Source organism: Lucilia cuprina, chromosome 3 (assembly GCF_022045245.1).
Source record: "Lucilia cuprina isolate Lc7/37 chromosome 3, ASM2204524v1, whole genome shotgun sequence".
Classification (NCBI taxonomy): domain Eukaryota; kingdom Metazoa; phylum Arthropoda; class Insecta; order Diptera; family Calliphoridae; genus Lucilia; species Lucilia cuprina.
In genome coordinates, this window is record NC_060951.1 from 39,143,424 (window position 1) to 39,162,987 (window position 19,564).

General features: G+C 31.2%; 1 protein-coding gene across 1 annotated transcript in view; it reads right to left on the reverse strand.

Moving 5' to 3' along the window:
* The window catches only part of LOC124419097, a 361,713-nt gene that overhangs the window by 244,098 nt on the left and 98,051 nt on the right, over positions 1-19,564 (reverse strand). The window contains exon 2 of the mRNA XM_046947430.1: positions 10,239-10,417. Coding sequence (XP_046803386.1) covers positions 10,239-10,321 — 83 coding nt within the window. The 5' untranslated portion in view covers positions 10,322-10,417. The remainder of the gene's footprint in view (positions 1-10,238; positions 10,418-19,564) is intronic.

The following is a 19,564-nucleotide window of genomic DNA, read 5'->3' on the forward strand; positions in this document are numbered from 1 at the left end:
TTTTAATGGTCGAAATTTTAAGGTTTTGTTATGGGACAGTGCAAGTAGTAAGCAATCTAAGGGAGAACAAAAGAACAAGAATATCAGAGAAAATTTCCAAAGAGTGGTGACGTCCTGAAACAAAGTGTTTTCAGTTTAGTCTTATTAGCGTAGTGTTTTGGAATTCTAGTCTTCTCTTGTTGGTATTCTGATCCAGATGCGGTCCTATCAAAGCTTGATAGTATAGAATATTAGGTCTAACCACATTGCTCCTAGTTTAAGAGCATATTTAGCAGACATTTGACACTCAGTAAAAACTTTGATTACATGGTAATGGGGTTAAAATGCTAAAATTTACTTACCCAATAGCATTTTAAGTCATTTTTTTAACACGGTGATGTCATTGGAGGCAAGTACTTACCACAAACGATTACAAGTAATTTAAAAAAGTTGTCTTTGCAATTGCATGAAAAATCTTATACAACTTCTATATCTTTACTGGAAAAACGACTAATGAATTAGAAAGTATTTATATAATACATTATTAGTAAGATCTTATTAGACTAATCCTATGAAATCCTGCCGATATCTAGTAGTCATTGAGAGGTATGTTGTCAGGTAAGTAATTACAATTGAAAGTCATTACCCAGTTTTTGCTGGGTAGTTGTTATAACTGCTTTATACATGAACACTGAAATGTTTAAGCACCGAAGGGTTTCCTATAAGTATAGGAGGCACATGTCTCTTTTCTTTTTGAATCTTTCCCAGACAACTTAGAGTATAATTCAGGTACTTGAAGAACTTCATAACTGGACTATCCAGTCGCGGAATTTAATATTTTACATTTTCGGATTGACACTTTAATATATGGATATAGCAATGAGTTGATACCATGACTATAAATATGATCAGCATATGAGGTTTTCTCGATATCTTGATATTATATTGTTATAACTCTGTTTAGCGAGAGAAGAGATAATGAATATTTCTGATCACTTCCTCCAAAAACAATTTTATGAGTGAAAATATTCTAACAAACTAGTGGCGCCAGAGTAAAACTATTCAAAATATGTGATCAAATTTAATTCACTCTCCAAAAAAAAACCAAACGATCCTCGCATATTCCTCATATGGATTTTGTATTTACTTTTTTCTTGTTATTTTCTTTTAAAACTAAAAAATCCTTTGCGCCTTGGACAAGATAGTAAAAATAAGTCCATAAAAAAACTCCAAACAAAACGATTCATGTTACACAAAGTGTTGACGACAATAAATGTCAACACTTTCAAACGACTAATTTATTTATTTGTGTGATATGTTTTCTTAACTAAAGATCGTTATAGAATTGCTTTGCTATCATACTAAAAGTGTTGAAGTGGAAAATTAGAAAGAAAATTGTTTTTCAAGTATAATAAACCATATTTGATTTTGGGTATAAACATTCTAGTACCTACTTCGTAATGCAGTAAGACATGGTGGTCTTGCTTTGCAAAGAGAATTACTGGTTTCATAAGATAATTGTTTTTAATAAATAATTTATTTCAGATTTCTACTAAGCTATTGTTTAAGTGTTTTGTGGCCACTTAACTTGTCAGCAAGCCAGCCAAGCGCAGAGATGACATTCGTCTTAAAAAAAATGCAAAATTATATTCTTTAGGTAAATATGTTGGTATAAAGATTCACCAAAAGAAAAAGTGCTAAAAACTTCTTTATTTGAATTGGACTCAGATTTAAATATTCTATTAAAAGTCTAGTTTTTTTTTTTTTGCTTTAAATATTAAAATTTAAAAAAAATACTTCGCCATTTAATAAATAATCATAATAAATTTTCTTTATCAACAAATCACTATAAATCGAAAACAACAGAAACGAATTTGGTTAAATTAAATCATAGGTAATTGGATAAATTTGTAGCGTGACTTGTTGCAACAAGTAGCGTTACCCCTTTTTTAAAGTTAACCACCATTTACATGCCCTAAACCGTATTGGCAAATAGTGATAATGTGGCAATGCATATAAAACATTTTCATAATAGAAAACAAATGTGTTGCAACACTTACAATTTACAACAAATAACGTAACAATATAGATTAACTATTTCCTACAAACTCATGAAAACTAACTAAATCTTAGAGTATAAAGTTAAAAGATCCCAAACACTGACAATGATGTTGCTGATGATATGCTGATTTGTAACTACTAGAATGGAAAGAAAAAAAATACATCAGACAAGCCAGGAATTACAGTCAGAGAGAGGAAGCGTTAAAGCAAAACCTATCCACATAAAAGTTTGTATTCAAAAGTGATCGGCGATAATTTCAAGCAATTATACCAACTATTTTGAATAGTTCAAAGGCCAAATTACTGAAACGAATTTAAAGAAGAAAGAAACTAAACGAGTAACAGACTTAAGCTCTTCTCTAAAGGATGATAGTAGTAACTTTTTAAAAGCTGCCTTTAACTATAACAACACTTTATTGTCAGATTTACACTTCACTGCGGGAAAATTGTACCACCATACAATCGATAAAAGCCAAAACCATGTTTAAACCTAAATTCAATATAAAAACTACTAATAAGAACGAGTGAAAGGTAATGAAAGAAAGAGAGAGAGAGGAATACATAGAGTTTAAGATAGTACTGCCATGATCGAGGTATCATATGAATAAGTTTGGTTAAGTTTTTGGTTTAATCTGACGATCGGTAGCTTAAATACGCGAAAAAGGCCTAAAGGTAAAAAGTGATTTTAGCAAACAGCCAAACATTGAAAAAGCATTAAAATGTTAAACTGCTGCTGCTGATACTGTTCTTCGTATCTTTTGCCAAGCTTCGGTAACTTTGCTTTCTGTGTTGTTGTTTTTTTTTTTTGCTGATCTCATGATCATCGTTTTGCCGTCATCGTCAGCAAGTGATCGCTTAGTTAAGGCTGCTTTAAAGTAGTTTTCCTAAATATCAAGATGTTAAATTTTTTTTCTAACTTCTATTTTTTGGGAATCTCCGCAAGTGCTGGTTTTGCCACACCAACTGAAACGTGATGTAAGCTTGCGATAGTTATAAGCGTTTTCTTTGGAGTTCTCTAGAGTGGCATGGATTGGTTAAATTCTTTATTTGTATCGTTTTCTCCTCAACGACAGATTCGTTGCGCTTTATTTACTATTCCCATCTATTGAGTTAAAGAGTTAAAGCGGTAGCTCCCACTACTTATGGTGCAACTGCAACAAGTAATAGTACTAACTACTTACTAACATTTCACGTGCAACACGTTTAATAATAAGCAATTTTGATTTTAGAGCAGATTATAAATTTTGCTTTATTTATTTGGTTGTGTTTTTTAAAAAAAGAAAACAAAAATTAAACTTAAGACAATATAAATTCGTTGTTGCTACATGTAATACAATGTTTGATGAAGAAAAAAAATATGAAAATTATTAATGAAATGACAACGACTGTGGTGAACTATACAAATAAATCAATCAATGTATCTATCTATCTATCTATCTATCTATCTATCTATCTATCTATCTATCTATCTATCTATCTATCTATCTATCTATCTATCTATCTATCTATCTATATATCTATCTATCTATCTATCTATCTATCTATCTATCTATCTATCTATCTATCTATCTATCTATCTATCTATCTATCTATCTATCTATCTATCTATCTATCTATCTATCTATTTATATTCTTATATTCTTATATGTTACAAATTCCATGCATTTTAAAATGTCTCCTGAGAATACCGTCTAGAAGAAGTAAACAGTTGATCGCTAAAAAATTGTATCAAAAATAATATTTTGTAATTCTGTTATATAAACAGGACATTCATTGCAACATTCTCTTGCATTTTGCCAGATCAATATCGTAACACTCATTTAGCTCAAGCCTTTACATGCCATATACCCCATCCACATGATCCATGTTGCGGCAACAAACAGTTGCTGCTTTGGCAGCTATAGACACTACAAGTTTCAATGTATACCATGTTGCCCTTTTTAATTCATTGGAAGCTGTTCTTGATTTAAGCGCACTTGACTTTTGCAGTTGACCTTTCAAAACTTTTTAGAAGATTTTTAACTTGAGTTTTTTTTATATAAATATTTTAACGTTTTACTAAATGCTAGAAAATTTAAAAAGAAAACAATGCTTTGCAGTTTAATACAATTTTTGTTTTTAGTATTTTGTTTCTTTTGGCCAACAGCAATCGATCTTAGAGTACGAATTTCATTTGTTACTACTGTTTGACTTTTGATTTTTTTTTTTCGTTTTATTTTTTGGATGCTGCCATGGAATTTTTAAGTTTGATTTTGTTTTACAAGGAATTTGTACTGATTGCTTCTAGTCATGCCCGATTTGTTGCGGTTCTTGTTGCTGTTCGAAGGGGTCTTCTTTTGCTGTTTTTTTTGTGGTGGTAATATTGGTTGCTTGTTTTCTGATTAACCATTTTTGATTAGAGAATGAATTTTTTCTTAGGAAACATAGAGAGATTAAGAAAATTGTTTAGGAATTAAATTTTAATTGTTGTTTACTTAAGATTTTTTCTACATTTTAAGCAAAACTTTGGTTTTGTCACAAATATACAATACAATGGAGAATATTTGATGTGGCTTAAATCTTTTAAGGTAACAAAAGGGTCTTTCTTATAAGCTTTTAGATTTGTTTAGCTAATTTGAAGCATTTATATTTAATTGAACCTAAAAGGGCGTAACAAAATATTACAAATATATTTGTTTCTTTAAAAAAACACACACACATACTTCTAAAATGCCAACAACTTTATTCTGCTATATATGTGAAACCTTTCAAGAATTTCAACAGCATGTTGTGTACTCATAACTGACCTAACATAAGCCATTTTAAATTGAGTCTAAGCCCCCTTTTTTCATAAAACAAAACGCGTTACCACAATCAATCAGCTTGACTTATATCTTTTACTTGTATTTGTTTTTGTTGTACAACAACAAAAAAATTTCATGCTTCATGCTTTTAAACTTGAAATGTGTGGCCTGTCTTTGGTTGTAGTCTAAAATAAAGACAAAATAAATTAGAAGAGTAGAACCTAAAGAGGTGGACTAAGTAGTAGAGACAGGGCAGAGACAAGAGGAAATATTTATTAAAATTCATTTAAAATATTTCATTGTTTTTAATGTCTACTTTGTAGCCTTTTTGAAGTGTTATTTTGTTGCTTTTTAATTGTAATGGTGGTGGAAGCAAAAGCTTTTCAATTTGGCCAATAATACAAAGTTTGACGAAAGAAACATCAAAAGGGAGGGTATAATGAAGTGCAGTCAACTAAAGGGTGTTGTAATAAGAGTGTTTTAAAAATGTTTATACATTAAACTATCATAAGATGGAAATTATTTGAGATTGAATTTTTACTAGCTAACCTTGACCTATTGTTAGAAAAGGTCATGTAAAGGCTGTAATTATAATGATTAATATTTTCCCCAGTTTAATCAATATACTGTCGGGCATGTTTCCTTGATGATAGATCCTATCTCGGTGATTGCAATCTGAGAGTAAAGAGGTGCTACCAATATCTCCAGTCTGTCGGTATTATAAAATAGTGATGTCACTTCACTCCTCGGCTATGGCCAGTTGCCCGCAGGACTATGTTCCAGCTGGTCAGTTGGTTGAGGTTCCTTCGACATCCACATAGTGCCTGTGGTTTAAGCTTAAATTCGCGTGAATAGTAAGTTGCGCTTAAAAGACTGATGTAAGGTAAAGTCATTATCGGGATAAGTTCGGTGCTAATACCCCACAGAGGAGTGACTATGGAAATAATTGTTGAAAATGAGTTGGTGTTGAGAGGTATGAGGACCTCACCTACCCGTATACCTAAAAAAGTGTATGAGTGTGTCGGGTAAATAAGAAGTGCGCTGGGTTTAATGATGATGGATGAAAGGTCATCATATACAAGTGATATCATTACATTTCCCTTCCTTGACCACAGTGTGTCGCTGTGAGTAAGTACAATGTTCCGGCTTATTTGATGGATTGGTACTTCAGTCTACCGGTGCTGTTGCCGACTCAATAGAGGTCATCCCATTTGCTCGGTTCTAAACGGAAGTCATGTTTTACATCTCGGAAGTTAAGCAATAGTCAGAGATTATATAGGTCGATAATGGACCGGGCCTGCGTGTAAGATACATAAAGGAGCAGTGGTGAATTGTCCAATTAGTCCATTCTGCAGATACAATTAACATTGCGATAAACCTGTTCGCAGGATGTACTTTGCTCTCTCATTCTGTCATTTCATCCACTCTGTATGATACACTAGCTCCTGGGTAGAAGCCTTCACATATCCATCCAACTAACATAGAATCGCAATGTTGAATCAATTATATATCTCCCTACATAGAATTATAACTTTTCAGAATTCTAAAGCCTTTGCTACTATTAATACTAAAATACTTAGCAATTACTGAACTACTTCAACTGCTGTCATAAGCGCTTATGTAATGCCTTGATCTAAGAGAAGAGACCTCAAGACAAAAAAGGGCAGAATAGATACCTAATAATATTTTTACCTTAATTATAATTTTAATAATAAAACTGTAATAAACTGAACATTTACTCCCATTTTAATAACTTCAAAATGAAATTATTATTTTCCATTACTAAACCAATTTCCTCAAATATTTAAATAGTTATTTTTTTATAACATTCACCAACACATGGTAATTTAAAATCCAAAATTATTACAAGCAGCATTTCACAAAATTCCATTATTTCCATATAGTTTATGGGTCACCAAACTACCACTATGCCAGCAAATCAAATGGCCAACAAATTATGCACATAAATAGGAAAATTGAATCAGCAAAAAAATGGCAAGAAAAAAAATCAACGGAAAATAAAACAAATTAAATTAAACACCCTCAACTTAATAAATGATAATTCGTGCAACACGATTTCAACTGAAAAATCATAATGTCTCATAAACTTCATAAGCTAAAATTGGCTTAGAAAAAATAACAATATACTTTAACACCTTCTTGGATTACCATAAACTATTTTAACCGCCAATGCTCGAGCACCATCATCGTCATTGCCATAATCTTCATACATATATATATATATATATATATAAAACTTCGTTCAAATACTTAATAGCGAAATCAAATTCTTCTACCCAGCCAGGAAAAACTAAAACTAACCAATGCCTAACCACAGGCTGCCACCAAAAATTTATGCCACCTTCTTTATGACTTGTAATAAGAAAAACTAATAATTTTCCAACAACACAGCAGTAAAATAGCAGTTGGCAAAGTGTGATAGAAACAAAAAAAAATGTTTGAAAAAAATTATTTGTTTGTTATTAAATCCTGACACTACTAAAGCATATAAAGACCTTAATACATTTAAGAAGACTTTTGCTACAAAAAATGGTTAAATTCAGGCTATCTTGAGTTATCTAAAGTCTAATAATCTGCAGATTTTGCAAATTATTAAATTTCTAGAGATTTTGACCCACTAGAAGCACCTATGTAATCCTTTCATTTTGAACACTCTTTTATAGGGTACTCTTCCATTCGTCTCTATGATTCTTTCTTATATTCAATTATTATTTTCGGCAAGTGTTTGTCAGCAAAATATGAAAAAACTCCAGAAACTCAACGGTTTCAAATTTCTAGCCACTAGTAATTGGACTTGGAAGATGAAAACAACAAAACTGTTAACACTTCAACACCATATAAACAATTATTTATACTCGCTAAAGATGATTTTAAACAAAATTTTTAAGAAATGAAATAAAAACAAAAAATTATTCTCACACTATAAATATTATAAGAATAGTTTATCTTGACATTATTACGAAAGGTTTATGGAGAAGTGGTTTTAGTTGCAAAAAATGTAAAAATAAATATATGTGTGTATATGCATACTTCAACGTAGACCGTTTAATAATTAATCAAAAAATTTAAATTTTATTCCTTGCGATCGCTTAAATTTTTTATTCCAAAATCTTTAAAAACTGCTTAAATTTTGAAAATATCAAACGTCCAATTCTATTTTTTTAAGATATAAAATTAGTTTCTTAACATTCGGATGTAATTCTTTAAAAAATGCTGTAATTGAGAATTGTGAGAAACTTAAATCGGTTGTAGTTCTTGAATTACGATCAGTTGTATTTCCGTTTTAGTTCAGTTCTAATTCAGTTTTAATTCAGTTCTAGTTCAGTTCTATTTCAGTTCTAGTTAGTTCTAGTTCAGTTCTAGTTCAGTTCTAGTTCAGTTCTAGTTCAGTTCTAGTTCAGTTCTAGTTCAGTTCTAGTTCAGTTCTAGTTCAGTTCTAGTTCAGTTCTAGTTCAGTTCTAGTTCAGTTCTAGTTCAGTTCTAGTTCAGTTCTAGTTCAGTTCTAGTTCAGTTCTAGTTCAGTTCTAGTTCAGTTCTAGTTCAGTTCTAGTTCAATTCTAGTTCAGTTCTAGTTCACTTTTAGTAAAAATTGAGTTCTGTTCTACTTCAGTCTAGTTCAGTCTATTTCAATCTAATTCAGTTCTAGTTCAGTTCTTATTAACTTTAACAGAACTAACTTTAGAATTGTGCCACCCTAACAGATCTTTATTTTGCTTCTGAACATCATCGTGCGATAGTAACAAAACTTGAATTTTCTAACTTAATAGACTACAAACAAATCATAGATGATTTTACTTCGTACACACATATAAAATCTAAAGCGGTAAAAAAATTAGCCCAAAAAAATGCTGAACGCACTTAGATAAGATTATATGTTTAAAATTTACAAATCTTCTCGTATGTTTGATACTTTCCTAGGTAACTCCTCTAAATTTATACACACATACTTAAATATATTCCTTTTTTTTGTAATGGCCAAAGCTTCTTTGTATATTGTTTATGGTTTTTAATGCATTTTATTAAGCTCATGATTGTGAATCATGAGTGCTCAATTCACTTATATGAACGAAAAAAATATACGTTTATTTTAAAAATACAAACAATTTGTGAATATACAGAAGCGTGGGCAATGAAGGCAGGATTAATGTGATGGAAATTGATTTTAAAAGAAAGTACTTGTTACATAATGTATTTTAAGAAAGTGAAATCACTGTCACTAGTCCTAGTTTTTTTTTTTTTTTTTGTCATCCGCTCCCCTCTTCTTTACTCCCTCTCTGCTTTATCAAATTGGCTATGCTTACATAGTTACACATATTATGATCTTATTATCCATTCGTTGTTTTTTTTCTTTGTTCCTGTTATGGGTGAAAATCGATCCATACTGATCGTGAGCGATTTATGTAGCAGTTATGGTAGTTATAAGTGCTTAAATAACACCCGCACACGTTTAACTATGCAGAGGTTAACCATAATGGTAAAAACTTACATCCATATCCAACTAAATATACACCAGAAATAAACTATAGATGGTTATAAATATTTCGCCAAGAAAAATACGAAAATCCAAGATATCAGTTAACAGATTTTATGAACAAAAACAAGCAACTGTGTTTAATACGAGTATAAGGAGAAAACAAATTTAGTATAATAGCTTGATGTATGAAGAAAAATTATATAATAAAATTTAAATAATTTTTTTCTGCATTTTCCCTCTTGATTATTGTTGCCATTGAAAAGAAGAAAAAGTCTAATTGAATGTTTAATTTAACAAAATATGGAACAGCCTACAATCGTCATGTACTTGTATGATGTGTTGCAGCAGTATTTATTAAAAACAATTATATATTTTCCACTTGCATGGACAGTTGCTTATTAAAGTCGTAGAATAGGGTCTTTAGAAAAGATGTGGTTTAAAAATTGAAATTATCTTTGTTGGGTTTTATTCGTAAACTTTTACCAAGAGTTTTTAAATCAAATTTTTGTACAAAATTTGTTCTATAAACTCTTGACAAATATTTACGAATAAGGCTGAAAGATAATATCCCACACGAAATAGTTGTCCAATTTTTGTTTGACGATTTCTGTTAACTGTACCAGACGTGAGGCAATAAATTCTATCCCAATTTGTCGTAGGAGCGATGGGAACACTTAAAATATAATCTCCATATCCATAAATCCTTAATAAAGTTATTGATAGTTTATTGTAGGTATTTTGTATGAAAACTGTGCTTAATAAACCTTAAATAAGCGATCTATATCTTTATGAATACGGTAGAAAATAGACTATTCGTTTCTGGGAAATAAACGAAAGATATCGGTACTAAAATTTTCAAAATCAATCTCAAGAATAACCATAAAAAGTTCATATTCTAAACTACTCATTTCATAACTTACCCATTGATGTTGCCAGCAACAGCAGCAGCAGCAATCTCTAGTGTAACAATAACAATAAATAAATGTTGGATGCATCTGTGCATATATTTCTTCCGCCAACCAAGCAACCGAACGACCAACAAAAATGTAAACCACCATCAAAGAGATTTAAGAGACATTTCGACCAACTGATGAATATCCTGGAAAGAAGAAAAAAACATAAAAAACATTAGCCATACTTTTTTTATAATAATATGTACAACAAACATAATGATGAAATGCTTGATTTAACATGCAACAACATGCAAATTACCACACAGAACAACCAAAAATCTATATAATCGGACATACTTACAACAAACATGATTGTCCAGTAAACAGGAGAATAAAGTAACAAATAAGAAAAAATGCGTGCCAACATTACAATTGTATACAAATTTTTCTTTTATTTTAAATTTATTTATAAAAGAAAAAAATAATGTAAAAAAATCCACTGCAGCAAGTAGGAAAACAAAGATATGCAAAATTTGCAGATAAACAGCAAAGTTACAAGAATTAAAACAAATACTATTTAAAGACATTCAAGTTGTCCAAATTTTGTAATACCCTACTCATCAATAACTTTCTTTTACAGAAGGATTGCTTTGATCCAAATTGAATGAGTAATAAGGGATCCTTAAACTGCATTGAACTTTGATTGCCTATATTGACCTAAGGTCAAGACACAATCAGTTAATCTAAATTTCACACCTTCTACCCGCTTAACTGATTGGCTGTGCTCAACATATTATGGCTTAATGTCCACATTTCTTTTTCCTTCTGACTTTTACCTGACCGACATTTTATTACTTTGGTTACACAAAGAATCCTATGGGTAAAAGGCACAGTGATGACTTCAAATATCCTTGAAATGCTTATAAATTTTCTCCACTGTTACAACGATTGGATGTCTCATTACGTTACTCAGCAAATCAGTCTTAACCCATTGAGCGCATATTGGTACAAGTCTTAAGACACGAAGATGACCTTTTGGGATTCTAAATCAATTCCTATTCAGATATTTTGACCCTTTCTGCTCTAAGTTTTCTATTTAGCTGCTTAATAAGTACTAATGTTGACTCATTCTAAAGAACTTACCAGCTTAAGGAAATTCATCAAGAAATCTACTCCAGAGAAACGATTTATATCGAGTGCGAATTTTTCAGAAAGTGGTTTCCATACACATGCTTCTCACTTAATCATTTCTCATTTATGTGGAGTTCGGTTGTTGGACTCTCTCTCTCGTTCTTGCGCTTATCCAGGCAGTCAGGGATACCGAGTCTGTGGCTATCAGCTACGCAATATACAGAAGAAGGTTCAACAGATCGTAACGGTCATTTGAATGAAATATTCACCAATAGAAGTGAAAATTTTCTCGCAAACAGGGAATTACCCCTGCATATGTATGTAGTACAGTGTATTTCCAAATTCCATTTCAATATACATGCAATTGACAGAAAAGTTATGTTGGAAGTTTCAGATTCCTTCGACACTTGAAGTACTTGTGTTTTTGTATTTGGTCCAGCGGATATCGCACTGTATTCTTATTCCCAGAACATCAAGAACTTCTGATTCTTTAATATTTACAACATTCATAAATATGGATTAGAGCAATCTCGTTTTTTTTTCTCCCGATTTATCTAAAATTTTAACAAAGTCCTTTTTCAAACATCTTCAAACGTTCTTCCATTTTAATATCATCCTGACAAAAACGGGTGTTTAATCATTAAACTTTAATGAGTCTCCTGACTATAATTCATTCTTTCATTCCTCCAACACTATCCATCCAATTTGATATACCCTTCCTCTACTTATTGTAGGGCACCAACACATTTAAATACCAACTACAAAAAAACTTTGAACAAAAACAACAAGTAGGAAGTATTAAAGTCATAAACTAAAGAGGGGTTTTGTTTACAAATTAAATTCAACCCAAAAGACATCTTCATTCGTGGTGTATTTTTGTAAGTTTATTGTGGGATTTATTCATAAAGTGTTTAAACGAAAAAAAAACAAAAACAAAAACTTTAACGAAAGATTCTTATGCACATGTTATTGTTTTTGTTATTGTCATTGTTGGCGCTGGTGCTTCTGTTTATCGGTTAGTGATGTATGTCTTACATGAATACGAAGGGCCTACAACGATATGCAAAATAGAGTTTTTATATGTTGTACCAACAAATACAAATAATGGTAACTGAGATTTGTATTTTATTAAATGAGAAAAAGATAAAATAATCCAAATATATGCAACAATATATAGAGGTAAATATATTGAGTTATAGATGATGTTGGTTAAGTGGTCCAAAATTTTATTACATTTTCGGGTTTCATTATTAAATTTGTCCTTATTCAATGATATTAGAGACAAAGTATAATTAGATTTTTTATTATCCAAGTAATTTTTCTTCATTCACGATTCGTAAGTTAATCGTTTATTGAGCAATGTAATTCCAAGAAAGCATTCTATCATCGTAAGTCTAAACATTTTTTCGAAATAAATAGTGCAATGCGAGACAATATATCCTTGCAAGTCTAAATTCCTCAAGACGTCTTTAAGACGCCATGCGTTATCTAAAACACTTGTGTTAAAATGTGATCTCAAACAGAGTATTTACTTTAACATTGTAAATCCAAAATAACACACGTCTTCTACACAGAGTAACAAGCCATAACGGCGCGACCGGCGGCTAACCGAACAGCCGGCTGTGTCGATTCTTTCAGTATAAAAAATGCGACTAATTCTATTGCATTTTCTCTTACTACATTATTTACTAAAACGGTTCCACAACAAAGCGTTAAACATTTGGTTCAGAGGTTTGGGACTATTTTGGAACGTGGACGCTGTAACACGTCTATATTACAGAGCACCGCTGGATCATTAGCTTATTATTGCAGAGCTGATTTAATCGGCATAGTCGATTCTTTCAGTAAATTAGTTTTCACTATTTTAATATTAGCACAATATCGTGTGGCAACTCGACGACAATTTGCCATCAAATTGATGAAATTATTTTCTGAAATACATGTGCGATTACAATCTTTATCAGCGGCTACTTTTAGCCGGCTTAGCTTTTGAGGCGAAAGAAGTCGGCGGCTGCGCGGCTTACCTAACATTACCGGCGGCCAGACGCCGCCTATTTGAGCCGTCTCGGCTTGTATCTCTGGTCTATATTCAAGTCTATTCTCTGGCCTAAATTCTAGCCTATATTCTATTCTATAGTTTTGTCTATATTCTAGTCTATTGTTTAGTCAATATTCTAGTCTATATTCTAGTCTATTGTTTTGCCTATATTCTAGACTAGCATATACTATATTCTAGTCTATTGTTTAGTCTATATTCTATTCTACATTCTAGTATATTGTCTTGTCTATATTCTAGTCATTGTTTATATTTAGTCTATTGTACAAAATACATTAAAATTCGAGCCGATTAAAAAACGGCGTTACGCCGATTAGCAGTTGTCATCTTGTTCCTCTGCTCCAACAATACATTGAATATAGTTAAATCCTTAAAACCCTAAAATAAGTTTTTTCTCCAACAATTATGTACTGTGTTCCTCAACCAAACTAAACCTCTACTTTATCTATCCTCCAGTTCGCTTTACATTTTCCGTTGTTGGCAAAGTTATACATTCATTGAAGAGTTATGTTTGTTAATGCTACATTTTAGTTTAAAAACCATTTTGGCCCACACTTTAAGCATAAATGTTGCACCTAGTATGAAACAACTCTTTTCCTTATGCTGCTAATGTCTTTGATATTGAAAACATTGTGGTATGCAGATTAAGATGCTGGCTGACCAGAAAATGTAAAAATCTTACCCTTTTTTATGACTACACACTCTAGTCCACTATTGGGACTTAAGACTGCTGTTTTTATTTTAGTTACATATATGATTTCAATGTTGCTATTCTCTAACCTCATCCATATGCACCTATTTAAGAATTCAACTTTAGTTGAAAGAGAACTAGAAGTCATTGTAAAAGCCCCGTAGTACATATGATGTTTCGATGTTTTTTTTTTGTTCTTATTCAGTTATATCGCACGTTATCAGCCAACAATATCTTTGTATCTATGTATCTTTTTCTATGGTTGTTTTATTTTACATGTGTTTTACATGAATTTTAAATGATATGTTAATACAACATTTTAAAGACAATAACAGCTACACAACACTAACAACAACAACAAAAAATAAAGAAAAACAGCATCAGTATAAAATAAAATAACATGCCACACAATACATAAAACTGCCACAAGGCTCTGCTGGTCAACTTTACAACATTAACATACTCCGAGTTACGTGTGAGTACATGTTGTGTTATTTTGTTTGTGTGTGTGTGAAAACTTTAAGGAAAAATCTTTCAGACAAAATCGGTCAAAATATTTAAAGGCGTTTAAGAAATAAAAAATTAAAGAAACTAGTCGACTTTTAACAAAATTATTCAACAAACAAAAGAAATTTAAAACTAGCTTTAAAAACTCCAACAGCAAATGACTACGCAATTCAGGGAAACGTATTCGTTATGAATTTATCAAGGAGTTTGTTACTCCTCCTTCATTATTATCATATTAGGTTTCAGAAGAGTTTTTACTAACAGATAATTTTTTTTAAACTATGTCTGGAAAACTCTCGAATTCTGTGTTCATCCTTATATATTTTGTGGTAATGGATGAGTTATCAAGAATCAATTGCGGTATTAACGTTGAAAGTATAAATCCATGGAAGTAAACTCACCATACTCTGGTAAATTGCTCCTTGATGTGAAGGTTTTATGGAAGTCGACAACTTTACTTAGGTTCGGTAGATAAGGCCAACTCAAGGATGTACTCATAGGCTACATTGGTCAGCACTAAGGATCGATGACAGACTCGCCAAAGAAACAAGAACATTTGCAAAGCTACGCAAAATAGATCTTCTTAACGAATACAACCACTTTTATAAAAAAAGTGAGTTATGGCTCATATAGGCGAAATACTCATACAAACTCCTTCATTTTAGGTACATGGTGACCTCAAAACTGGATCTCTAACTCCGAACTACATAGAAGGTTCAAACAAATAGCAATTAAAACTGAGATTACTTATAAGAAATAGAAATGGATGGACACATGTTGCGAAACCCGGAAAACGCCATACAAAGCATAGACCCATAGGAAAGAGGGTCATGGCTTAGATGTTAAAGAGTTTGTCATATATTGAATTTATTATACAGTTTACTTATGTTCGATTTATTGGGGGAAGTTACTACATACAATTCGAAAAATATACCACATTGTTCAGCACTAAGGACTATGTCGATGACAGGCTCACCAAAAAAAATGAACATTTGCAGAGCTACTCAAAATAGATGTTGTTATCGAATGCATTCACTTTTCTAAATAAGCGAATTACGGCTCGTATAGGCGAATACTCAAACAAAATCCTTTATTATAGGAACATGGTGACTTTAAAATTGGATCTCTAACTCGCAACTACATAGAAGGTGCAAACAAATAGAAATTGAAACTAAGATTAGCTACAAGAAATAGAGATGGGTGGACACATGTTGCAAAAATCGGAAAACTCCATACAAAGCATAGACCCAAATGAAAATTGGTGTATAGGACAACAAAGAGGACCATGGCGTAAAAGTTAAAAAGTTTGTCATATATTAAAGTATTATTCATATTTCGTATTAAATTGAATCTACTTTTCGCAAAGGTCAGCAACTTGACAAGCTCCTCCAAAGAAACATTTTGATATTTCTTAAATTATAGTTTTAACAGATCAATAAATAATCGACAATTTTAACTAGCTTTTAGCATTATTGGAAACGGTTTTCTTATCCTCTTTGGTGTTCAGTTTTTCATTTATCAGACACCATCTTTCAGATGTTTTCGACTGCTCTCTCATATACTTCGGGGCGGTATATACGTATAAAATTTAATCTATTTAAGGTATTCGAAATCATACTAAAACCTTTGACCTACATACCTTCGGTCCACCCAGCCCAACATCAAAATTACACTCAAGCCAATCCCTAAGTCGTCATTTACCAAAATGTAAACTTAAGTGAACCAAAAAAATAAAAAAAAACAAACTTCTTTTAACTAAATTTATGCGAATGTTAAATATTTACGCCATGCACATGAGCATGCGCTAAGCACACAATTCAAATGTTATTTGTTGCTCTTTTAGCTGATATTGTTGTCATAGCCGCTTAAGACTTTTTATTGTATATATATAGAATATACATAAAAATCACGACCCTTGAAGCCAAAAATAAAAAAAGAAGAAAACAAGCGAAAAAAATAGACAAGATGAAAAAAATGTAACGTTGACTTTTAATAGAAGGCGATTTCTTCTCTATGGATTATTGTTGTAGTTTAACATTTTTTTCTGATGTTATTGTGGCAACTCAAATAGAGGGGACAACAAAACAAATCGGCGCTGCATTTATAATGAGGCATGTTTATTGATATTGTTGTTGCTGATGTATATAGCTGTTGATGTTGTTGTTGTTGGTGTTATGGTTGAACATGTTGTTCAATTCTAGCCAATATGTTTCATACAAAATATTGCTGTGTAAATGTTGAATATAACTATGGTATTTTTTTTTCTTCACAAAATTTTTTTTCCTTTGCTTAAATGTTCATTGAGATGTTTAGTTTTTGATACGACGACAACAGTTAAAAGTTAAGTGGAATTAACATGCAAGTAGTTATTTTTATTGAATTTTAATTTAAACGAACAACAATGAAAAAAAAATTACTTTATTAGCATAGAACGATTAGTTGTTACGGTAATAAAATTAGTAAAAATATGTCTTATTTTGACTAATTTACCAGTTATTTGCTGGATCTATGTAAAGATAGTGAGATTTAAAAGGTGGGAATATATTTTTAATTTTCCGTTGTGATAATTTCATGTGTATAATTACAGTTAATAAAAGTAATATGCAAATACTCAACATATTATCAAAAACATTCGTATAAACATTTTTTTTTAAAATTTATCATACTTGAGAATTTATTATTACTCAGATATTTCTGTTCTTTGGCCCACTGTTTTACTTTACTTAACATAAACTCATAACAGTGTTACTAGTTACAATGCTAATATGTTTATAACGTAAAGACGTTATTTAACATTATTAACTTAACATAACATTATTAAATGTTAATCTGATATTACTGTTCTTTGGCCCACTGTTTTACTTTACCTAATATAAACTCATAACAGTGTTACTAGTATATGTTCATAACGTAAAGAAGTTATTTAACATTATTAACTTAAAATAACATTAAAGTAAATGTACTTAACATAACACGGTGAATATAACACCTAAGAATATGCTATGAAATTTTTAAACTAAAGTTGTAACCATTAAACATCCATATTTATCACTGAACATTTTTGGAACAATTTCATTATACAACAAATTTGCGAAGAATATGTTGAGGAGTTCATATTTAATTTGATCACCTGTAAATTGTACTAATATTAACCTTATAATATCTTTACCTGTTTTTATACCCTACACTATAGTGGGGGAGGATATTATGCGTTTTTTTTTGTTATTACTTGAAACACTCAAAAATAATGGTCCTAAAACCATCTTAAATTATCAAATGGCTCAGAATGACTTTTTTAGTCGATTTAGCTATGTCTGTCCGTGCGTCAATTGTGTGACGGTACAGGTCACAATTTGTAAGATAATTTAATGACATTTGGCACACATGTATGTACACTTCTTTTGACCCAAGAACGAAGCCTACTGAAAATGTTTAAAATCCATTATTTCGCCTAGACCCCTTACAACCGTATCCCCGAATAGGGCTTGTGAGCTTTATTACAGTATCTTTATAAAAATCGGCAAAACTTATTTTGATATCCTCACTTGTTAAATGTTGATTATAAAAATATCAAAAACCACCTTCTTCGAGTGGCAATAAGATGCACAGCCAAGTTGTTCTTTGGTGGGTGCATTCTAAGATCTAGTTTAAGTATGACACGCACTTAAGTATTACATATATAAAAGAATTTCGATAATTCTTTCTTCATAATGATATCGGTCTGGTTCATTATTCGGTATCATAAACATAACAAGATTTATTATGTCTGCTTAATGCCATTCTTGAATAATTGTTCTGCAATAATGACATATCGATTGGAAAATATACTCAAGCATGACCGTCACAACATGATACCACACACGAGCTGTAAGTGAGACAGGGTTTTAAAATCGACCGGCCCCGATAAATTTTGGTCAAGGTTTATATAAAAAATATATATCTGACTTTTCGAAATACTAGTGTTTTATACTTTGCTATCGTATGTGGGCTAGAGTCAAATTAAACCCGATTAGTATCTTTAAGAAAAAACAACATATTCTCATGATAAAGAAGATACTACAGATTGATGATATAACTTTTGGTAAAGTATTTTGTTCGACACGATGAAATACGCAACAGACTGCTACCAGAAGAATGGCGTTATAGAATTGCATAGTAAACGATTAAGAGGCATTAAACTTTTCTGCATAATTTTATGTCTAGTGAAGGCGACGTGCCAACATTTTATCTAATTGATTTTTTCGCCAGTTTCTAACACGAATATATGGCTTTGCCGAATCTTGTACATATATCAATCATTAAACCTTTCAGGTCATTATAAGAAGTGTTTGTACATATACTCATCGCCAAAGCATTTCAAGTCTTTATCTCAGTCTCTAATTACATTACAGAGTTCTACATTTAAATGTTCTTATAGATGTAACTATACATGAAGAGATTCACATATTGCGGACTCGGACTTGAAATTTCAAGTTTTAGCTTTTCTTCCTTTAGGCTCTGTCATTTTTGTATATCTTGGAAGTGATGGACTAAAATTTAGTCTCAATTTCCCTAGTTAAGCGATTCGGGTAATGTAAATATCAAACAACATAATTGTATAAAACTTTTTTTGGTTTGAAATAATTTAAATATAATTCTTATTTCAAGATTTTTAAATTTACTGTCCTGTCCTGCCCCTCTTTTACAATTAAACAGTTCGTGCAAGTATTCCACTTTAATATTTGCTAAGTACAATGCCTCAAAGCCAGAAAAAATACTTCAACTTAAGGCACCCTAGAAAGGAAAAATCACCAAAAAAAAAAACAGTTAAAAACAAAAAGAAACTGAAAAGGCGACATATTAAAATCATTCATATGAAGACAATTCATTCAACTTTTTCTTGTACTATAAACTTAATAAAAAACAAAATCCTTCTTAAAAACATGGTAAGAGTAAGAGTCAAAAAGAAAATAGAAAGACAGGAACTAA